Genomic DNA, 23,350 nt, shown 5'->3' with positions numbered 1-23,350 from the left:
CTTTCGGTCTCCTCAGTCCTCACGGACAAGTGCCTTCCGGTCCTTCCGTTTTGTTTCTGACCATTTCTGTTCTGGTTCTGACTGAAAAACGGTTGTCAACATTTAATTATATCTGAGATTACAATTATTCTTTGGTATTGGTATTCAAAAGTACGAGTATTTTTGTAATGGTCTGACTTATAATAAACGGTACGTAAAAATCATAGGTAGTGATTGAAGAACTAAATAAATTCGCTAGAATATAATAATAGACTGTGCCCAACTGTGCATTGACCAATGTGCTACTCTTCGTCGTAGATGTACAACTTCTTGGCTGTTGTATAAATATATCAATTTTTTTTTGTATCAAACCAATTGTATCATACGTCTGTTTTAGTATACGCACTTATTTCTGACCTTTTCAAATCTGATTTTATGTTGTTTGTTGACGTATTTTTATCCCACTTCTCACATTCACAATGATTTAGTCAGGGATGGCATTTATTCTTTAATCATTTTTTCTTTAATCTTCTTTAATGATTAAAGAAGATTTAAATCAAAACTTAAAATTGTCTTTAATGTTCCTTATTTATGCTCTTACGTCTGAAATAGTGTTCATCCAATGTCACATTAAAATATTAAATAACAGCGTATTTTCTCCGTGGTTCACTTGTGCATTCACTATGTAATATGAGGATGAGAATACAGAGCCTGGTGACTTGTTAAAATCTCAAGATGGCGGCACAACAAAGTAAAAAATTTATATTTCATATTTGCACTTTAGCACTATTGAATATTTAGCTCAGGAATAAATATTTCCTTCTTGACAATTTGTTTGAAATTTTGTTAAAGTTTTAATGGTTTTCTCGAAAAGTTTTCTTTGATTGTCTTTAATTGAATTAAAGAATAAAGAAAAAAAATTTTTCAAAAAAACCTTCTTTAATCCATCCCTGGATTTAGTTAATACTTCTGCAATGATTGCTACCTTCGAAATATTACAATGTACTGCATATGCAGTATGCGTTAATGCAATACAAATGAGTGATCTGCATTAACCTGGGCTAGTTCAGTTAGACTGCTTCTTTAACAAAATATGATGACAAGGTTGAACTAACCAAACAATTTAAAATATTTTTATATGATTTGCATATAATATTTTGCATATTTGCATGAAAAATATGTTATTTTAGTCTAAGGGAGTGTGAACTGGTAGTTAATATAATTGGTGGGTGTGGAGAGATAATAACATAGAATTTCTGGCATGCTCATTGCACATTTACATATTAACAATGGATAAAAATTAAATCCCATTGTCCTAACAATGTTCCAAAGTGTGGTACCAACTGAAATGCAAGAAAAGTTTGACTAAAGTATTTTTATCACCAAACAATTTGTAAGTGATAAATGGCAGATTTCGACTCCTTTAGGGAAGATTTAGGGGTTATTTATCTTGGTTCACAACTTCACACACCTAATTGTTCATGTATATATGTTTGACACTGCTTACATAACTTACATAATCCTCCATGCTGTTCACCTTACATTCCAACATTGTACATAGAGGACAATTAAATATAATTTTGTTTGATTTCCAGCTGGCAACTATGTTGTCAGGAAGATTTCCAACTTCATGTCACGTCATTCTTCCACTGAGGCTGACTGTAGTAGGAATGAAAACTCAAAGCCATCACCAACATCATATTCATCTCAATATCCACTGCCAATGCACACCGTTCCTTTAAATGATACTATGGAAAGCAAGGATGGAATATCTGAAAAAAAAGACCCATTTGTATCTTGTAAGTAAGTAACTGTAATGATGTACAAATAACCTTGTAGTATTTGGGAGGTTCATGTGAAGCCCGGATAACTGGCTCCTTGTTCTTTTTATTCACCTTATGAATGTGGCTTCTTTCTGGAAAAATCTTTTGTATTTATGATTATGAATCAATGTTTTATTTTATTAAGTTTAAATTGCTGCTTTTTGTCGTACAAAGTTATAACAAGTAGTTGAAATGACTGATTATCATTCAACTTAATGAGTGTTGTGTTCGTGCTTCATTGAACCTGACCTTAAAGTAAAAATGAACAATATTTACCTGCATATTATAATATAGTATTTGTATATCGGCAGTTGAGAATTATTTTATGACAATCTGTTTAGAAAGGACTTTTTTGGTCTGTTTTCGGGTTTGACACAATACACCAATAATTCTGAAATGCAAAGCGCACTCGTAAATGTATGTTATTAAAACCATTTTTCTTCATTTCAATAAATTATCTATGGAATTTGAGTTATTCAACTTATTCAACTTTTGCACCTGGTTGAGTTTGTTAATGAGCATTTCAATTTTTATAACTGTTAAAATCCAGTTTTTACCACTTGTTTTTAATGTTAAAGAGAATTTGTTAGTTTTGGTTGCTATCCATATTGTTGTATTTGTACATCCTTTAGCAAATGATCTGCAACAAATCATCTCGATCTTCTGAAACTGTATTGTGCTACTGCTATGTATCAATTAAAAATTTTCAGTCTTTCAAAATTGTACCATAACCACGTGGTCCATGTGCAATGAAAATATCTAAATTTTTATTATCAAATATCTGAACAATTGAACTTATAATAAAGTAAATGGCTTGAACCTGGGAGTATCGTTACATGTTTCTAAATGTAGATTGTCCAGGTTGGTATAGTCCCGAGAAGGACTGTTTTTGTTGTTGTTGACTGACATTTCGATAACCTTAGCGGTAGTCATCTTCAGAAGTCAAAAATAATCATGCTCCATTTTTACTCTGAAGATGACTACCGCTAAGGTTGTCAAATTGTCAGTCAACAACAACAAAAACAGTCCTTCTCAAGACTATACCAACCTGGACAATCTACATTTACAAACCTGAACTTATAATGTTGCAAAAACTTTGTAAAAATGTCATTTTCAAAAAAAAGGATGAGTAGTACATATGAATGAGTCGCTCTACTGTTTTTCACTACATTTTTCTTTTCATTGTTTGTCAATTAAGAATTGACTGATCAACATTAGCAATGTAGAACTTTTACCCAAGATGTTTTTTAACAAATTCTCCACCTGGGCAATCTTAATTTATTTAGTGGATAAAATTATTGCAATATGAAAGGATGTTGTTTAAGGTTCCTTATCCACTATCCAAAGAAATAATGTGGACAAGGGCCAAGGAGATTGTTAGCTACAGTTAAAAAGTTTCGCTGTTTTCCCAAATATATTCCCTTCCTAACAAAAATTCCAAATTTAGGTCAGTCAATAAGTAAAATTTCAATTTATTTTTAAACGTTAATAATCGACAGTTGCTTTCATCCTGTGTTTGAATTTGTCTTGTAAGAAGTACCAAAAAAACCTTCCAGACTTTAATTTAACTTATTTGAACAAGCTTCTTGGCTTTTAGATATCACATATCGATTTATTATTACAACTGATATTCCTATAAAAGGGCAATAAACGTGACATATATGTATTTGGCAGTAAAAATAAAGATAATAAACACAAACTTGTTGGAATGAGAGTTTATTTTTGTGATTTAATTGAATCAATAATGCTAAACTCAAAAAAAACACAAATGATTTAACATCAATTTGCTCAACATTTGAAATGTACATGGCAACTTTGGTTGAAGGTTGGAGGCTAGGACTAGTCATCAAAGTTTGAAGAGGAATTTCTTCATGCTGAATCAATATTTCAGTCTTCTTTATCATCAAATTGTCCATGATCAACTTTCTCTAAGATAAAATTATTTACATTCAGAAACATCTACAACCTGGTTAAAGCTGCTTTAATTGCATGCTATCTTACATAGGGATACTGCAGATGCATTAAGTTATCTTACCATGCCCATTCACATTTCCATTAGTTTGGTCTGTCATGCTAGCAAAATCTTGCTGTGACTGTATTTGAAATACATTTTCCAGTCTATCAAGGGTTGTCTTTAAAATGCATAAAAAAGACATTAAGCAATGTTTTCTTATGTAAATCATAACAAAGATGATAAATACATGTCTGGGTACTTTTTACTTTCATGTTACTACACATGCAATAAACATTCATATAATACTTGTGTCAGAAATAAATGAAAAAGTTATATGTTTCCACAAAATTTTCATTATAAAAGTAGGCCATATGCAATTTAATATTTTATGGCACACCACATTTAATACATTTCCAATGACAAACCTGCCCATCTTCTGAAAGAACAGAGGCGTCAACTTCATTAGTGAAATATTCATCGCCATTTTCAAAGGGATAACCTGTAAAAAATAACACTTGGAACATAAACCGTAAATTTTGATTTACGAAATGAATAACTATAAGTCGATGTTTGTACTAGTATACTTCATTCCTTGATTCATTTCAATCTACCATGTAGCAAATTTTTCACACCTGCCATTTCATCTTCCAATTGCTCCTGTTCATCAGGGTGAAGTACTTGGCAATCACATATAGCAGTGTAGATGTCATTCACTGAAAGAAATTACCAATGGATAGAAAATTTTTGTTAAATATGTTATAAATTAATAACCTTTATGCAATCATAGTTTCCAACATTGTGCTGTCCATCCACAACTTAGTAACAATTGCACAAACAACAACACAATAAAGTACAAATTGATTTTGTTTTGTATTATTTCTAATCAACATACATGATGATGCATTATCAGGAACAAAACGAATTTCAGCAGATGGAGGATCATCTTCATTTTCAGAATCTTCTCTATCTTCCAATTCATCTAAATGCAAACATTTTCAAAACAAAATAAAATTGGCTTTTAGTTTTGTTATCTCTCAAACTCCCAAAGAATATTTTTGCAATACCCTCTATTGCACATTAAGTACCTTCAAATGCTCCTTCAACCATGCAGAATACACATTCATATGGAAAATGTGAAGTGTCTTTTGATACTGCATGGAGGGATATATTGGGATATTCAAGAGAAAAGCCCTTTGCAGACAAAGCATCACACCATGACAGGTAACTAGATAAGGTATACATAGGTGTATTAACACAAAAACTCCTAAGTGATGTCATTTCTTGATTGCTTGTATCGATATTAGCCTCTCTCAATTTGTTAGTTACATACTCTTCTGACACATAAAGGGGGCCCTTGCCAAGACATTTTTCGCCTACGAAAGCTTGAACGTTTCTTTCAACTAAATAAATTCCTTCAGTGGGCTCTGTTATGGTAGTCAACATCGTGAGTATTCAAAGTTTTCGACCACAATGTTTAATTATTGCTTGTTGTGATATTTACGTATTAATCTCGTAATTTCTACATTTGCAACACGTGCAGCATGTTTGGAATACCGCTGAAATTAACAGATGAAATGGCGAGCGGCGGGGCACTGATTAATTTGAATAATTTGTGATTTTGAATGGTAAAAATTTGAGTTTCTCTGTTATTATTGTATAGATTATTTGAATTTAAGAATAAAGATAATATAAGTCTCATGATAGAAGTGAAATTGTCAAGGTTTTCTTTCTCATCAAGTACAATTCTACGATATTCTCTAATTTCTCTTTGTAAAATAGGTAAATGCCCAGCGGCGGCTATGTCTTTTATTTAATACTTCATTTCAACATGACCCTGTATGGTGACTACGATTTTGTGATTTTATGACAGTCACACACAGTCACCTACGTACACTTAGGTTATCTGCGGGATGTAAATAAAAAATTGACATAGAAACACAATGGACACGAATAAAACATCAGAAACAGAATCAAATTCCTATCACGAAAATAATCTGCCAATAAGCCTACCTCAAGCTTTCCGAGGTCTCAAATTTGCAAAACGAATGGCTATTGACATTGGTAGGAATATATATTTATTTTTGTACTGTTTGTCTGAGGCCCTACTGGCCTTCTCGCTTTGTTAATTGAATTATTGTGTTATGCCAATAATGCTTCCAACTTAGTTATCTAGTCTACTGTGGCCAATTACCGAGTATAGCAAAGCAAGCCTTTTATTCATCAGCAGTTTGCACAAAACATACTTCCCTGACAGAATGCACAGTTTACTTTGTGACATTTTACATAGGTGGATCATTGACCAAAGTTGCTTATATTTCTGCTTACTCCAGAAAGAGACCAATACCACAAACATGCGTCAATCAAGATGAAACAATCAAAGTAAGTATTGGAAAAATATTATGCTTGATCTTTGTCAATGTGTCTATGAGTTAGAATCGATATTTGTTTTACAACAACCCAGATAATTAGTACTTTGCATGAAAGTTTGAATGGCTATTGGCGGCCATTGGTTGGACAGCAGAATTTATGCAATTTGTTGTTTTCATCTCTCAAAATCTTTGCTCATATTCTAAAGTATTAAGAAGCAATTCAATTATTTCCTTATGAACTTTTTTGTCATTTTAGCTGTATGAAGTAAAAGAAGAAGATGAATCAGGAGAAAGACTGCATTTTGTCAAATTTGAAACCACTTTTATTGAGACCTGTCTGGATTTTCTTGAAGAAAACTTGTCAAAAGATGCTGTTTTGTCAGAAAAACATATAGCATTGAAAGTAACAGGTGAATCTATCAAAGACCTTTTAATGGATAAAATTTGAAATTGATAGATGGAATGCAGTTAAGCGTTTGCCTTTGCTTGTTTTCAGGAGGTGGTGCCTTCAAGTACCGAGACATGATCACTAAGAAGCTTGGTGTTAGGTTTGTTCTTAGTTCATTAGTTGTGATTTCAGTTCCTTGTAAGTAGTTTTCAGTTCATTATATCTATTGCAGAGTTGACAAAGAGGATGAAATGCAATGTTTGATAAGAGGATGCAACTTTATGCTTCACAATATTCCTAACGAAGTTTTTGAATTTCGACGAGATCAAACACCTCAATATGTGTTCAGACATCTATTGGGATCAGATTTGTTTCCTTATTTACTTGTTAACATTGGATCAGGAGTCAGTATACTGAAGGTGACATATCGTTTTGTATTTACACTCAATCACTTTCAAATATACAAAAGACAAGAAACATAGTACAATTTTAGCCAAACATGGGTGCTTTTATGTAGTTGAAATGATTTTACCAATGTCAATGAAGAGACCTATATTTTACAGAACAAACCAAAATAATTAAGTAAACAAATTAAGTTAGAGAATAGTAGCTTTTTGTGCATAGTGGGAAGGTGCACTCAATTACATTTATTTTTGCCTCTTCTTGCATATAGGTAGATTCATTTGACAGCTTTGTTCGTGTTGGAGGGACCAGTATGGGAGGTGGAACCTTTTGGGGTCTGGGTTCACTCCTCACCAGTGCCAAGGTAATAGAAAGTATGAAAAGATCTGTATTTGTGGAGAAATGCATTAGATGAATTACGAATGATAATATGAATCAATGTGCGAATTAGTTCAGAAAAAACGATGTGCAATTTTTTGACAAAAGTGTTTCTTTAGAGTCATAAGCAAATCGATATTGCGTTATTTATTATATAGCGCTAATTGCTAAATTAATATTTTTAAACGTGAACAAATTCATATGATTTATGACGGTGTTTTCGTTAAAACCGCTGATTTTGCACATCGTTTAAAAAGTGATGGGCAATTGTTTTCATTTTAGCTAAAATGTGAATTTGCAAATTGCACATTGCACACCGTTAATTCGCACACAGATATGAATGATTTGAATTTTTCAGTAATCACGTTTTCTATTTAAAAATATTTTCAATTATCATGTCAGGGCTTTGATGAACTTCTTGATCTTGCGAAAGGTGGACAGCATTCAAACGTTGATATGTTGGTAGGTTTTTTACTTTTTTATAATAGCGATGTAGCTAAAACTTTTTTCTTGACGATAAAAATATTACAGCGATAGAAAATTAATGGCCCAAGTAGACGTATATAAAAGAGATGAAATGGTAATTGCAAAATCAACGTCAGGATTTGATTATGCAACTGATTGAGACTGCTGCGCTCATCCGATTGTCTCTGAAATTTTCTTCTTAGCATTTTTGATCTAGCTACAAAAGTTATCTTGCTCTAGTTGTATGGATTTGCTGCTATCTGTTATACATTTCTTGGTGCGAAAAATTAAACTGCATTATATAATGTTGTAATGAATGCTACTTTTTAATTTTCTTCCCACAAAACTATACTTATGTGCATTACAAGCTAACAGCAAATTGAGTTATGCAAGTTGGTTTCATTGCATGTTAAATACGTCGCTATATATGAAAATAACTTTCACATATGGATTATTCAATGCTGTACTGTTGTTAATGAGGCCAAAGTACACGAATGTGTACAAAATTCATTTAGGCCATACGATTCGTCAAACGAATATAGATATTGATACATGCCAGTTATTAATGTAGCTATATGTGTTCAATGGTCAGGTAATGTCTAACTGTGAAGACTCGATAAAGCTGAATGTCAAAAGACATTATCAATACCTTGCTGTATTCAGCAGAAATTTATAATGGGATTTGTCGTAGACTCCATCCACATACAATACAGAATGCAATGTTGGACGTAATGCAACGTTGGTATAATCGTTGTTCATGATAAAACTCCCTCAACGTTGAAATTTGATGTTTTTAACTGAGAAATTACAATAGGTAAAAGATATTTATGGAGGAGATTATTCATCGATTGGATTACCGGGCGATTTAACAGCATGCACGTTTGGTAAAGCTGTAAGATCTGCAAAGTCAGATGATGCGACTACTGACAGTAAGTTTTCATGTTAATTCTTATAGAAATTATATTGATATATACGTATCATGGGTATATATGAGGATTCGTATTTTAACCTAGTTATGACTATTTTAATTGGGATTCCACTGTACTTAGACAGGATGTACGATGTTGTATATAAGTGTAAAACATACTATACTATTGACACTAATTGTTTTAAGCAACCTAAAAATGTTGGAACCTTTATTCTAGATAACAATTTAAGTTATTGTATACTTAGCTATGATGTAACTAGTGATGGCCTTTTGAAACTAGGGCTTCAGTTCTTCAGTGTAATTTTGACGATGGAGGTCTAGCCACTAATTGTTGGAGACATTTACAACAAAATCGTACTAGATTTTCTTTATTTAATATGTAATAGTTTTGCTTCTTGAGAAGTAAGCAATGTTTTCTGAAGCAAACCACGGACAGGACTTTCATACGTACCACCCATTGTCCATCTTGCTATAAGAGTATGGTTTACTTATGAAACTATTGAACTTAGAGGACACTCAGTTTTGTGGCAAGGACATCGTAAAGAGTCTTTTACATATGATCAGCAATGACATCGGACAGGTAAAAGTTTTAAAGATAACTATACTTAGCCTGTACTTTCAACTTTCATCATTAATTCAAAATATTTTCTTGCTTTAATTAGTTGGCCTCTCTTCATGCCAAGCTTCATGGCTTAAAGAGAATCATATTTGGTGGATTTTTCATTCGTGGCTATCCCATCACGATGCATACAATAACATTTGCAATCAACTATTGGTCGAAGGTCGGTCAAGTTTATACTATTGAGTTTAAATATATTTGTGTTTTCATTGTTCTCATATTTCTATTTGTTTTACTTGTCTCTTTTTCTTAATTCTTTTCTTGCTTGCCCTTATCGCACTGTTTTGTGTGGCATTGCGTAGTAACATCGTCAGCAGCAATACCTAACCAGAATTTCATCTTAGGGAAAACAAAAAGCATTATTCATGAGGCACGAGGGATATTTAGGAGCAATTGGGGCATTCATTAAAGGCGCTGAAGATGAAACAGGTTTGTATGTGTATTTTATTTTATATACATGTATAAGCGCATTTACAGCTGTTTCTGTTGTAAGTTCTGCTTCAAAACGTGGTTTTATTTCTCATTACCATGGTGCTTTTTTTCAGCCGCTATTGGTTCAAGTTTTTTATCGAATTGGGGTGAAAATTATGCTGGTAGTTCTGGTTTGCTGACAAAGTCATTTAAAACACCACAACCACAATCTGGTATGAAGGTACTGTATGCAGAAACCAAAGTAACATTGTAAGCCACATATTTTCAAAACCATGCATACATTTATACATTTCTTCACATCGTTTTGTCCGAAAATGTAAATTGCGATGAATCAATTGCAAAGACTATAGTTTTTACGCGATTTGTTGTCATAATTTTACTAGTTGTTCATTTTGGTAACATCAGAGATCATCTTTAGCATTTTCTTTTCATTCTCAGCACTTCAAACCATACTTTACCATTGACCTTACGATCATACCATATGGTAGATATCAATTGCTTTCAATTGCATTATTTACTTGTCATTGAAAACAGACTTTTCTTCTCCTTTTATTTACTTGTATATTTCTTTCACTGATTGCTCGTCATCAAAGGCTCAAACTACGCATGGGTAAATATTATTTCTCTAAAGGGCTGTTTACATAATTCCGGCTATTCTTGACTTGCAATTAAGCTATGTTGGTGGTATGATACAAAAGAATATCTTATCAGTGTTATTGTTGGCACCAACCGACGTGGGTGAGCAACATTGTTTGGTAAATCTCAAGAGAACGGTTGCAAGTCAAGAATTCAGTGAGGCGTTAAATGATTTTGAGGCATTCAAGGGAGGCAAAACTTCAAGGTTAAAAATTACAACTGTTTGTTAAGCGCCACAAGTCATTTCTGTTGTAATTCTCAAATTGGGCCAAATTGGTTGTTTTAATTTTAAATGGTTTGCGTAGTTATTAAGTCAGAATATTGTGAAATTTCTCGAGATTTATCTGATGATGAATAATGGTGGCATGCAACCATTCCCCAGGGAGTAAGACAACATTGAAATGCTCGCCATGTTGGATGAAATTTGCATTGTAAATAAGGAAAATCCTTTGTTAAAATCATCCAACATGGCGGCTATGACGTAGCTTGCATGCCAAAACATTTAACGCTTGGCTGAATCGGGTTACCCTAGCTCATGTAATCAGCACCTAAGGATGTTATATATCATATACCTACGTTAAATAGTGTGATGTATTGGAGTTGGACAGAATGGATCGAGTATTGCACCCGTTTCCACTGTTATATCATCCAAGCAAATATCGTCCCGATACTGAAGATCTGACAGCCGATGAGGCTGCGCGGGAATACTGGTTAGATTGCTTTGAATCTGGTTTGCATATGGTTAGTAGCTTTGATTTTTTGTTTAACTTTCCTAATGCATACTGCCTAGTGTTGACGATCTTTTTGGATGTAAATGCTTTATGCTGATCTGTGTAACAGTCATGTTGGTAATTTTAATAATTTATTTTGTTAGAAAGAGTTTAATTATTCGTAGGTTGTGTCGCGTGCCATTGAAAGCCAATCAGAGCAACCTGATGTGAAAGATAGAGCTGAACAGTTCGAGAACAAGTATCTACAGCGATTAAAGGTCTTGCGGAAGAAGCCATTGTATGTAATGTTTTTAATTTATTTTTACTTTGATTAACATAAAAATACGCCTGATAAAACTTCGCATCATCAAAATTAAAAACCTAAATTGTTGTCACTTTTTTAAGACTGCCCTCTCTACTATTATGAAATAAATCTCGTGTGTAGTGACAACATTTTGCTGTGAATTGGGCGTACATGGCTGCTTCATTTTAGTTTGACCACCATAAAACTCACTAAGTGCTGAACGTATGTCCATTACTGCTGAGTATAAACGACTACTTGACCATAAACATAATACATTGCTACGTACTCATTGCACAATAATCACAATTGTCCTGTTTTAGCGCGTACGGTAATCTTACCGTCAGAAGTCTTTTGGACACGAGAGAACAGTTTCTCAACGAGTTCCAGTTTTCGGATCCCTACGCTACGGTATGTTTATTAAATATTGCGTTTGCCTGTCTGATGGGAATAGTTGTTGTGCATTGTAGTGTGATGAGATAATGATGAATTGAAACTTTTAAAGGTAAAACAGAAAGAAAACGAGGCTGCCCTGTTGAGTTTACCTCAAAGACTTGCAAAATTGGACAAGTTGTCCGGATATGAAAAACAATTTGAGATCATTGAAGGAATTTTGGCTGGAAATGTTTTTGATTGGGGAGCCAAAGAAGTCGTAAAGTTAGTATTTTTTGTTCAACCCCCTGCCCCTCTCTCAAATTTTAAATTGCTCTGAACATGTTTACATAGTATGTTCTTGTAATAATTACATAACATGCATTAAGATGGATTCTACTTAAATATGAGTTTTCATTGTGTAGATTAATGATGAATGGTAACTTTGAGTTCGAAACCGCCAGAAATAATTTGTTAGGTTGAATATTTATAAATTGTTTTGATTTGACTGAATTTGTTGATATACGTACTTAATCATCAAACTGTCATTGTGACGCACCTTTTTAAAACGGTTGTCTTCTCTTTTTTCTTATCAGCCAGACCTAACTGGCTACATGACAATGTTGACGAGTGGATAGAAAGATTAAAGGTTTGTTATCTTCAGTCTCGACGGCTTAAATATAAACGGACTAAACGCCAGAACGATGTAATACACCAACATAAAATTTTGTCATATTGCTATGATGTCATTTTGGCTGTTTTCACCTATAATAATTGAAGTCATGTCGTTGTCGTGGCTGTTGTTTATTTACATCTTCGTTTTGAAACAGTTATTAACGGTGACATTTGCTCAAATCAAGGACGTTGATTTAACAATTTTAGTTTGAAAGAAAGTGAATATGAGATGAGAACAACAGTACAGTTAAACTTTATGACAGGAAGAAAACGTTATCTCTTCTATGTTGTTATGTTTTATCGTTCTAGCGTTTTACGTCGTTATAAATATGGTGTGAAACTATTAGCTTGAAGCAACCTGTTTAAATTTATGTATCTGGATGAACCTGTTTCAAGGGTCGACCTCATCGGAAAGCAGTAATGTTTGTAGATAATAGTGGAATGGATATAGTCCTTGGCGTATTTCCTTTTGTAAAAGAATTACTTTGTCGGGGAACTAAGGTAGGGTGATTAAAGGCTTAACCGTCTCTATACTATGATGTTAGTTGGGAATTTTAATTTTCACAAGTTGTGTATTGTAATTATTTTCAGGTAATTCTTGCAGCAAACTCACTTCCTGCTCTAAACGATGTGACCTATGGTGAACTTCAGATCATCACTGAGAAAGTCGCTGCAATTTGCCCGGATATAAAGTATGTGGAAATCTAAGATCTGAGAATCACATTTGTTCCCTGCATGAATTTTGGATAATTTCTGACTTTTTTGCATTTATGTCTGAACTATTGCAATTATTTTGAATCGTAGTAAAATATAAGATCATCTCATACTAACAGGATACATAGGGGAACGGGAAAAAATGCGTAAAACTAGCAGTTTAAATGTTTTTGTAAAGCTATATGAATTTGCTAAAACCTTTTTCTTTTCCTATGTTATTTCCGGCAAAGATTTCTTTATTCAACGTCAATCATCATTTTCACTCACAATTTTTTCCTTATTCTTCTTTCGTCACCTTTACAAACATTGGGGAAACAAGTGCAAATAATTTATAAGCCCAATGTTTTTCCTTATTAACAACAATTAACAACAATTATATTTGATCATACCAAACGAGACGATGCACCAGTTAGTAAAAAGTATCAACATCACTGTTCATAATCAGTTTCGAAATGAAACCTACTTGCAAAAAAACGTTCTTATCTTTGGACTTGACAGAACAAGAATTGTATAACATCTGATATGGAACAAGTGTCATGTCGTCAACGTGAAATAATATGTATTGTATAAAAAGTGATGTACGATAAGTGGAATGCCGTATATGCACTGATGTTTCTGTTCAAGAGAAGTGCATGTATCATAAAGCTGACATTTTATGCCATTCCTTTTTAGATCAGCTGTAGATGAAAAGAGGTTAATCTTGATGGAGTCTGGGAACTTTTCACCATGTCTGGACTTAAGGTTGTGTTCATCAGAAATTTCACGTTTGAATTTTCTTTTAGACTTATATTAATATATTTTGAGCAGCTTAACTCTCCTTTTGGTTTACTTACGTGAAACAAAAATTGTCATCTTGTAATTCTGAAATTTAAAGTTGTGTATATGGCTGAAGATAAAAGCGAACTTATGTTGCTCTCAGGTGTAATGTGTTCATTCTTTAATCTAACTTAATGTCATTTTCAACTTGTCACTTGTCTGCAACGTTTTAACGTCTTTTTCAGCAGCTTTTTTTATTCTTTTCTCTTATAAAAATTACTTCTGTTAGGCGAATTGATACTGTTCTCGCAGAAGCTAGCTCCGACGCAGATTTGGTCATTCTGGAAGGAATGGGGCGGTAAGGACCTCGATGTGGCTATTAGTATTAAAGAGTACAAAGATGCTAAAGGCACGGGGGGAGGGCTAGGATCATTGTTGCTAAACTGCTACACTCTTTATTTCGTACAAAGTAGTCATTACTGTGAACTATAAACGTGCATCTAATTAAATTTGACCATTAACATTATTTGACATTATTTGACATTATTTGACCATTTACGTGCACACAGAGGTTAGAAACTATAGTATAAGGTAACGATTACTTCTACATTTCCATGGTGATCAGTTTCCTGAAAGATCTAGGCACAGACTTGCTGTTTTTTCTTCAATTTTTTTTCCAATAGTGCCCTCGTTCCACATAATAAATAACTAATAATTATATTTGTTTTATTTCAGGGCGATACACACAAATTATGATGCGTTATTCACATGTGAATCTCTAAAGATGGCTGTAATAAAGAACAAGTGGTTAGCGAAGCGCCTCAATGGTGAAATGTACAGTGTCGTTTTTCAATATAAGGCCGGTGAAGTTCTCTCAAAGCCGTGAAATGTGAGCAGGAAAATTATGTCCTCTGTCTTCCCGCGCGCTGATTCGTTCGTTGCATTTTGATACATACATTATAGAACATTGGCAATTGTTAAACTACTGCAAATTTTTAGCGATCAACTGGAACTGATTTGACCAAATTAGACTTTCGTTACACATTGTAAATTTGTAGTGGACTCTAAAATTATTTCGGCGATCTTTAACCTTGTCTCCTCTATCACAGCTGAAATATTTAATCTGTGAAAAGCGCGTATTTTGACCGGGACCAGGTGCGAAAATAGAACGCTAGTTGGGGGGTGAGTATTCATATATTCTTTGATTATTCACACACACCCCTACTGATTTGCTTTGAAAGCAATTGTAATTTGATAAGATATCAACAGGGCAGAGTTGAATCTATGAATATTCACTCCCTTCCCTAATCAGCGTTGTAGTTTTTTTCCTAATCTGGACTTAGTACTCGTGTGTGTTACATTTCATTGATTCTCGAGCATAAAGCTAGCAGCAATGTAAATTATAAATTATTGTGGACTGAATTGATGCTGCATAAGGTATACTATATTTAATTTTGCTGTGTATGGATAAATAAGTTCTCAAGTCCATCCTGTCCTTTATATCCAGCGTTAAATGCTACGAGTGTGTATGTGTAAGTATTCGACTGAAAGTTCCTTCGGCTTTATCATGTAATGTTTATTGTAATAGAATGAATGGTTTGAACCAGGGAGTATCGTTACATGTTTGTGGATGTAGATCGTCCAGGTCAGTAGAGTCCTGTTGGTGTTGATGTTGACTGACGTTTCGACAACCTTAGCAGTAGTCATCTTCAGGGTCAAGTGTGACTTGTTATTGAAACAAGCCGTTCTTGCAGTTGAAGGATTGTCACAGACGAAATAAACAGTCAGTCGTTTTCTCGGTTTCGATTGAGAACGTAACATTCGAAACAATTTTTTGAAGCTCTCATGACAATTTGATTTTGTTTGATTTTCATGTTTGAATTTATTTAAATACCTGCGATTACTCGACGTTACATATTTTTCCTATCATCTTTTTTATTACTTGTACAGCATAGCATACGTTTTATGTTTAAACATACTTCAAAAAAGCAAATAATCCAAATAACAGCTATAACTCGTTACAACGTGTCCAAAGCTCATCAGTAATTATTCCAGTTGATGAGAAAAATCCTAAATTATCTTGCTGCATTTTGCAAACATGACTGTAATGAAATATATGTTGTAATTTTGAAACGCAGAAGATCATGTTTGCAGTTAGGGCAGACGAAATGGAAATATCCTGTTCCAGGGAGTATAATAAATATCATAATTTCAATTATAGATGCAGTTACCACTTGCTAAAGACAAATTGATCTTGCTAAGTGCTAACTACGTTTAAAAGTTTCACAAAACTTCAGTTGCCATATTTTCCCGGCATATTTTTCGAATTTATTTCTTCCCATAAGTTCAATAAGAAGACGTTGAACTTTATCCTCGCTGTTATTATCAATGATGTTGCATGCCTCGACAAAACATTTTTCTCCCAATCCGTCAATGCAATCTCGTCGTAAAAATTCTATGCGATCTCGAAGACGTCCAGTGGAAACAGATTCATCTGCGAAAAAAAATATTTTAAAACGTGCAGATATAGTTCCAAGCAATGTTGACACACTCAAAAAACCTGTACAAATTGCAAAGTTTTAAAGTCGTTATAAAGTGAAGATGCCAATGGGTTTAGCCTTGAATTTGTGGAATTTTACGGTAAATTGAACCCTTCCAGTGCTTAGATCAAATTTCGTGAAATATTTTTTCGGTGTTTATTCTCTTCATCGTATTTCTCATAAATTATGATCAATTTTATCCCAAAAGTTAAGCAATGAACAAATGAATAGAAATTCAGAGACAACATCGCAGTATTCAAAGTATATTTAACCGTACAAGTTAATGAGTGTATAAACAATTCAACCCAGATTAAAGTTGCGTTTTGTAAACTCACCGCCAATATCATTCGTATTGTCTCGTATTTCTTCATCCAATTCTGGAGAATCCCGTTCATCAGATAGTTTTAAAGTCGTGTCGAGAGCAGATATCAACGAGTTAACATCGCTACTCTCTTTCGTCCTACAAAGGAGCAGTAGTTTATGTCAGTATTTGCACATTTATTGAAATTGAAAACATGAGCGTATTACACAGGCGATAAAGTTTTTCAATGTAAACTAAATGCATTTCTGAATCTACTGCACTCTACTTGATGAATAGATGAAGAAAGAAAGTAAAAGTTTATGACCTGGGATAAATAAACTGGTAGATTGTCAACAAAAGATCAAGTTTGCTTTTTATAAATTCCAATTCCCAGCACTGAGGTGTAACGTGAAGGACATTAATAAACAAATAGGTTTTTTTTCACTATATTAATATAAATCAGGTCAAAGGCCAGTCTAAATCAGGAGAAAACGTTTAACACTGAGTGTTGACACATCGAACAGAACACCAGACTATCTTTTGACTCGTATATGCACGAAAAATTTATCATGAGACGGATATGATGGTGTTTATCATGAGATAATATTGATTTATCATGAGATATGATGGTGTTTGTCACGCGATGATAACAAATAATCATAAAATATGATGGTGTTTGTCATGAGATAGTATGAATTTATCATAAAATATGATGGTGTTTATCATGAGATAATATTGATTTATCATGAGATATGATGGTGTTTGTCACGCGATAATAAAAAATTATCATAAAATATGATGGTGTTTGTCATGAGATAATATTTATTCATCATAAAATATGATGGTGTTTATCATGAGATAATATGAATTTATCATAAAATATGATGGTGTTTATCATGAGGTAATATGCATTTTTCATATGATATCATGGAGTTTATCATGAGATCATATGGATAAATCACAAGATATGATGTTTTAATCATGATATAATATGGGATTCATCATAAGATAAGAATGCATTTTTTATGATGAGAAAGGCTCCCCATATGGTGGAATCTGCGTTCAAACTTTTTCAGGACATTGTTTTATGTAAAAATTTATTCAAACAAATAACCTTCGCTTATTTCGCATTTCATGAGCAACATCGTCTACTCTGTTTTCTTCTGTGTCTGTATCACCACTCGACTCATTTTCAACTACTTTGCTGAATTCGAACTATGGAAAGAAATCATCGGCATTATACGTACACAGTAGCCACCAACAAAGTCTTAACGAATTGCCTAATTTGTCAGTAAAAATTGCTACGAAATTCCTAGATTTCCATAAATCATTGAGCCGAATAGACAAATTAGGTTGAATTAAGCTTATGTTTGTTGCCAGCCAGTAAACGACTTCATATTCTCTAATTACTCAATTACTAGTGTTTTTCTAAAGTAAGCATAAAGAAGGAAAGATGTATAACCAGATACAAACTGTGTGTTTATGTCTACCAAATATGTTTATCGTGAATGTTTTGAAAGAAAGGGTTTGATTTGCAAAATCATTAGAAAGTATCATAGGTTATACCTCATCTGATACAATTGCTCTTTGGGAAGGACCATCAGTGACGTCTGAGCCCCCTGATGAAACCGTAGCTATAATCAAAACGAAATGATGCTATGAATAGTACAGGTATGCCGGACGTGAAGTTTTTAAAAACTTTAAGGTGGAAGGGGGGTATTTTTCTAATTTGGCGACAAACCTTTCTTCTCACATGGTGAAGATGAAATAGATAATTTTTCAACGCTCAAACTAGACGGGAAAACAGAAGGTGTATTTCTCATGCTCTCTCGTTCTCTCTGTCGACGACGTTCCCGTGCTGATATCGGTTGTCCAATTGAAACCTAAAGGAAAAGAATACATTTGAATCAACCATCTCAAAAACCATTTCTAATTCGTAATATTCAAAGCAACGAGTCCATACTGTCAAACTTTTGTTCTTCCACACAAAATTTTGAAAATTTGAAATGTTTCAGATAAAGTTTTGTACTTGAAGCATACGTAATGAATTACATTCAGAAAATCCAAAAGTCAATGAAATATTACTCTCCATAGTGTCCATAGTCAAATATTGCATGAAGACGTAGAGTGAATGATACAATCTTTAATAATGTGGATTTGTCATAAAAACGTGACAAATGACATATGGCGTGATGATAAAATAGGTTTTACCTTCGGTTCTAATCCAACGGAATCCCTAAAGGTAAAGGAAAAATCATGAAATATCAAGATGCCCTTCTTCGATGTCATACTAAGTTTATACAAACAAAAAAGAGCATGTTCTATTTACCCCATCTATTTCGTTCACTAATTCATCATGTTTTAGCTAAATGTAAAAAAATTCGTGATAACAGGACATGAACACTCACCTTTCGTCTGATCTTTCTGAAGATTCGGGAAACCTGTTTTGGTTTTTGATTTGTTTCGAGACTTTAAATCGTCTTCTTTCCCGGGAAACTATGTTGTCTTGGATATTACTTGATTTTTCACTGCCACGATGGTGAGGTTTTGGTGGAAGAGGTCGAGATCTCAAGATTTGCTGCTTATGATAAATAGAAAAAAATAACGTTGCAGTTTTGCTACGACAAAATTAATTTATTATTAAATATCAATAGCAAAATGAAAATAACTTTACCTAATACGTAGCTAGGTTATGAAGTGCATTTTCATGCAATGATACATGCTAGTTTATTAACAGTTTTGCGTGTCTATTCGTAGATAGGTTATGAAGTACATTTCCATGCAATGAAAGATGCTAGTATATTAACAGTTTCGTGTGTCTATATGTAGATAGATTATGAAGTACATTTTCATGCAATGCTACATGCTGGTATATTAACAGTTTCGCGTGTCTATACAGCAAATATTTTTCTGGATTATGAAGTCATGGTAATGATGGTCATACATAATGGCAACACACAAATCACAGAAAAAATGACTTGCTCGTCTATTTTCTAGAGAATGTTTCTCTTAGACTTACCTGTTTTTCCCCTGATCCTTCCTCTTTGTTTATTTTTTCGTCTTTGTGAGTACTTCGAGATTTTCTTTCGTTTTTTATGTCTGCAACATTGTCCTTCGATTTACGTTCAGCGAAGTTTTTGATTGGTTCATTTGCAGATTGCAAGTCATCTCCAGTCGTTCCTTCGTTTTTTAATGCTTGTTTATTTGGACTCATAACACGATCGTCATTTTCCGATCTCTTTTCATTGGATGTCTTACGTCGTAAAGGATCAGCTGATTTTGCTTCTCTGAGCGAGCTATAACCGGAATCAGACGCTTTTCCAGATTCCGAAGCGTCGGTCTTTCTTTGAGTCGGACTGTCCTTTGCTTTCATGTTCTTCTTTTGTCTAATTTTAATTTTAACATGAAAGTAGCTACATATACTTTTAACGAATCATAAAAACATCTCGCACAAATATCAAAATGTGAATATATGTAACATGCTATCTTACTATCCACCTGAAACAGATGATTAAGATGGATAAAACAATAAGTCTAGGGCCGCAGAACTTTTCTCTATTGGAGGGGACGGATGTATTGACCAACGAAGCTGCAGAAGTTTGTTGCAAAGTGATCCGAGAGCAAATTTCAAAACTTCAAATTGGAGACAAACAACCGAGCATTCCCTAAAGTCTATATAAATTACCTATTTTTGGTTCCTTCAAGGAATAAAGCAATCTGCTTCTTTATAAACGAATGACGTAAAAGCCTTGCTACACTTGGTCGTTTGTCTGGATCTTGAGATAACATTGAACGTATAATGTCACATAGATCATCACTGTAAGTTGTTGGCATGGCAGGAAGCTGCAGAAGGGATATGATCTCAAAAAATGCTGCATGAATGCTTGTTTTTTTCACCAATAAAACTCATACCTTTCCTCTAAGGATTTTATAAACCAGAGAGTTCATATCTTTAGCGTTGAAAGCATGCTTCAATGTGCACATTTCATACAGACAACATCCTAATGCCCAAACATCAGACTAGAGTGTGCAAAAATCATTGCAGTTCAGTTAAATGAATCAAAACAGAAAAAATTTACTGGTCAAGCTTGTTTGCGAAAAAGAAACAGAACATGCAACTTTACATATATAAAAAATGTGTACCTTATAACCATACGGTTTGTTAGTAAATAACTCTGGAGACATGTAGTACGGTGTACCAACTAAGGTAGTTGCCAAATCTGTTGCATTTTCCAATACTCGAGCTATACCAAGATCACCCACCTTTTTTGCAAAAAAATATCAATTTTTTACTCATCATTGACCATTTAAAACTAAAGTAATGTTGTTGTAAATGAATGATTTACCAACCTTGATTATTTTGCTTTTTGTCAAAAATATGTTTTGTGTTTTCAGATCACGATGGAGAATACGCTTATCGTGTAAATACTAAAAATGCATGAATTTTTTTAAAAATCAAAGTATTAAGCTGTTTGCACTAATGCAAACAAAAGATTACCTGCAAAGCCATAGCAATCTGCACAAACCATTCTACAATCTGTCTCTCCTCCAAATATATTCCCTTTTGAGCTTTTAATCTGGAGTACATATCCCCACCTTCGCAGAATGCCATGACAATGTAAAGAAATCCATCTTCTCCTTGAAATGATTCTTTGTAGGAGACAATATTAGGATGTCTGACTTCTGAAAGCAGGTTAGCCTATATTGATAACAATAGAATTGGACAGTTATATTTTATTATTTTTATTATAGATTCACAGCTAAAAGAAGTCAAAACTATGTATGTATTCGGTATATTTGATACGTAACATAAAAATACATAATTCAGGCAACTATAACATCAAATATATCAAAGCATCAAAAAGCTTTGAATGTTTGTAGATCTGTTTAAAGAAACAAAATGTGAAACAACAGTGTGAAAATTGAGATTAACAATAACCTGGTCAAAAAAATAATAGAAACTTGAACAGTAAGGATGTATTTTTTGTCAATCTACTTTTTCGTGTATTTTTTGGATTGAAATAATGTAAGCTATATAACAGGAGACTTGGAAAAGTACATGGAAAATCAATTACTGTCTAACAACAAAAAGAAATGAAAACTTAAGAAAAGCTAAAACTTATACTCTCTAAATGTTTTACGCAAAGAGTTAAATCACTATTAAAGGCAAAGGTCTGTTGTTGGAACATATTTAATTACCTCTTGTTCTGCTCCCTTTTGTTCCCGTTTAGAAGCATTGTGAATATCAATACGCTTTATGACATACTGCAGTCAATAAATGAGAAGAGTATGAGCTTTTTTTCAAATTTTTGCATGCCATATAAAACAACAATTTTCACTACATATGAAAATCAGTAGAATAAGAAGTAGAATTCTATGTTACAGTGTAACACGAGTACACAACAAGAAACCTACAAAGTGTGCAGTAATTCAGGAGCATACCTGCTTTCTATCTTTCTTATGTTTAGCTAAAGATACTTCACCATAGGTTCCTTTACCAATCAATGCGCCAGTAATATAGTCTCGCAATGGCATTGTACAAACATCTGTTCTATATTCATAAGTTTGTTCTATATTCGTTATGGTCGAGTTTGAATAAAATGTTACGGAAAATTCATTTAAGTCAATTCCATTCAAGAGAATATTTATTTTAATCGGAAACCCATACAAAAAGTACGATGCTTGTGAATGCAGTTGTCGCATACGAAGATATTCTGGATTGTCATTTGAGTCATTTTGGTCTTAAATTTCAATTTGGAATTCAAAAGCACGCGCACGGTTACTATTGACAACAGGAAACCGGGGGTGAGGGTATTGGAAGATGCCAGTGAACTGTAATCTGTTCAAGTGATAATATGTTCACAACAATACTGTTGTTATTACAGTTCAATGGAAGATGCTGAGATGTTTGTCAATCTTGCAATTCCCGTGAACAAGTCTTGTTTCTCCTTTTTTCTTGTTTAATGTTTATCTTTTTATATCATAGAAAAATGAATGAAATGGCCAGGCTAATACAAACGATAATTTACGAAATTCAACTTTACGAGTTTCTATATGTAGGTATTTCGAAAAACAAAGGAATTTTTGACAGCATAATTTTTTTGACAGCCGAAAAAGTCAAAAATAAATAATGACGAACTTATTGAATCGCCAAAAGTACAAAGTAGGTAAGACTAGAAATTGTAAAACGAAGATTTCACTTGGGTGAATTTTTTGCAATAATGTTTTATAGAAATTAAGTTGGTCGTTATCAAAACATGGTTTAGGTCTCTTACTTTCATCATTTACTATTTAAATTTTTGCTAGTATAAATTTTAAAGAAATTTTTTAACGTATTTCTATCAGACAATTAGAAAACTTAAAATTATAACAAAGATACCATTATGTTACATTGTGGTACTGAGCTATATGTATGTGTTCTTATAATGTTGGATGGGTGTATGACGATTTAATCTTCTAAAATTTTACGGGAGTTTGGTCCCGTTCGCTGATTGTTCTATCTTTGCAATAGCTTATTTTTCACACAGCTTTCATGTTTTGCTCCAAGTAGTTAGTAGTTGACTATTATCGTTTGGCTTTGAATTCAAATAGTTAACATTTGTATAGTA

General features: G+C 33.3%; 3 protein-coding genes across 6 annotated transcripts; 1 reads left to right on the top strand and 2 right to left on the bottom strand.

The window, feature by feature from the left end:
* Positions 1-29: 29 nt before the first annotated feature.
* Positions 30-15,504, top strand: LOC124446028 (4'-phosphopantetheine phosphatase-like). 3 transcript variants are annotated; one of them, XM_046996817.1, is made up of 24 exons: positions 30-189; positions 1,575-1,778; positions 6,044-6,135; positions 6,382-6,535; positions 6,622-6,673; positions 6,746-6,932; positions 7,187-7,279; positions 7,696-7,755; positions 8,573-8,687; positions 9,196-9,266; positions 9,349-9,468; positions 9,650-9,734; positions 9,851-9,957; positions 10,959-11,114; positions 11,269-11,381; positions 11,708-11,795; positions 11,890-12,041; positions 12,182-12,234; positions 12,353-12,405; positions 12,828-12,932; positions 13,023-13,123; positions 13,818-13,886; positions 14,191-14,259; positions 14,637-15,504. In XM_046996817.1, the coding sequence occupies exons 2-24, from the start codon at positions 1,610-1,612 to the stop codon at positions 14,785-14,787; spliced, it is 2,415 nt and encodes an 804-aa protein (XP_046852773.1). In that variant the 5' UTR covers positions 30-189; positions 1,575-1,609; the 3' UTR covers positions 14,788-15,504. The 3 variants fall into 3 exon arrangements, with proteins under 3 accessions (XP_046852773.1, XP_046852774.1, XP_046852775.1); XM_046996818.1 differs by lacking the exons at positions 30-189; positions 1,575-1,778 and adding an exon at positions 5,514-5,817; XM_046996819.1 differs by lacking the exons at positions 30-189; positions 1,575-1,778 and adding an exon at positions 5,516-5,817 and having other exon boundaries at positions 6,087-6,135.
* On the bottom strand, positions 3,503-5,311 carry LOC124446030 (methylosome subunit pICln-like). The gene is made up of 7 exons (XM_046996822.1): positions 5,087-5,311; positions 4,842-4,981; positions 4,649-4,735; positions 4,389-4,469; positions 4,182-4,255; positions 3,838-3,934; positions 3,503-3,730 (listed from the first exon to the last, which is right to left on the bottom strand). The coding sequence occupies exons 1-7, from the start codon at positions 5,197-5,199 to the stop codon at positions 3,690-3,692; spliced, it is 633 nt and encodes a 210-aa protein (XP_046852778.1). The 5' UTR covers positions 5,200-5,311; the 3' UTR covers positions 3,503-3,689.
* A 254-nt stretch (positions 15,505-15,758) lies between the features above and the next one.
* LOC124446029 (serine/threonine-protein kinase Nek4-like) lies at positions 15,759-22,452 on the bottom strand. Of its 2 annotated transcripts, none has more exons than XM_046996820.1 (15): positions 22,185-22,452; positions 21,942-22,007; positions 21,241-21,441; positions 21,093-21,170; positions 20,886-21,005; positions 20,655-20,762; positions 20,428-20,585; positions 19,762-20,128; positions 19,151-19,323; positions 18,954-18,978; positions 18,484-18,625; positions 18,309-18,376; positions 17,857-17,957; positions 16,777-16,901; positions 15,759-16,395 (listed from the first exon to the last, which is right to left on the bottom strand). In XM_046996820.1, the coding sequence occupies exons 1-15, from the start codon at positions 22,443-22,445 to the stop codon at positions 16,166-16,168; spliced, it is 2,223 nt and encodes a 740-aa protein (XP_046852776.1). In that variant the 5' UTR covers positions 22,446-22,452; the 3' UTR covers positions 15,759-16,165. The 2 variants fall into 2 exon arrangements, with proteins under 2 accessions (XP_046852776.1, XP_046852777.1); XM_046996821.1 differs by having other exon boundaries at positions 19,151-19,320.
* Between the last annotated feature and the right edge of the window lie 898 nt (positions 22,453-23,350).

The sequence above is a fragment of the Xenia sp. Carnegie-2017 genome, unplaced genomic scaffold (assembly GCF_021976095.1).
Source record: "Xenia sp. Carnegie-2017 unplaced genomic scaffold, XeniaSp_v1 HiC_scaffold_22, whole genome shotgun sequence".
In the NCBI taxonomy this organism is placed as follows: Eukaryota; Metazoa; Cnidaria; class Anthozoa; order Malacalcyonacea; family Xeniidae; genus Xenia; species Xenia sp. Carnegie-2017.
This window is presented reverse-complemented; position numbering and strand designations above follow the sequence as displayed.

Bases quoted from the DNA above. Each gene is read 5' to 3' on its own strand.
- LOC124446028 (XM_046996817.1), top strand. From the start codon at position 1,610: ATGTCACGTCATTCTTCCACTGAGGCTGACTGTAGTAGGAATGAAAAC. The intron at 1,779-6,043 runs GTAAGTAAGTAA...CATTTTACATAG, and splicing joins AAAAGACCCATTTGTATCTT to GTGGATCATTGACCAAAGTT. The intron at 6,933-7,186 runs GTGACATATCGT...TCTTGCATATAG, and splicing joins CAGGAGTCAGTATACTGAAG to GTAGATTCATTTGACAGCTT.
- LOC124446029 (XM_046996820.1), bottom strand. From the start codon at position 22,445: ATGCGACAACTGCATTCACAAGCATCGTACTTTTTGTATGGGTTTCCG. The intron at 19,324-19,761 runs GTAAGTCTAAGA...ATTTATCATAAG, and splicing joins AAGGATCAGGGGAAAAACAG to CAGCAAATCTTGAGATCTCG. The intron at 16,396-16,776 runs GTGAGTTTACAA...TTTTTTTCGCAG, and splicing joins CAATACGAATGATATTGGCG to ATGAATCTGTTTCCACTGGA.
- LOC124446030 (XM_046996822.1), bottom strand. From the start codon at position 5,199: ATGTTGACTACCATAACAGAGCCCACTGAAGGAATTTATTTAGTTGAA. The intron at 4,256-4,388 runs GTGTGAAAAATT...TATTTTTTACAG, and splicing joins ATTGGAAGATGAAATGGCAG to GTTATCCCTTTGAAAATGGC. The intron at 3,731-3,837 runs GTAAGATAACTT...ATTTTATCTTAG, and splicing joins TGGAAATGTGAATGGGCATG to AGAAAGTTGATCATGGACAA.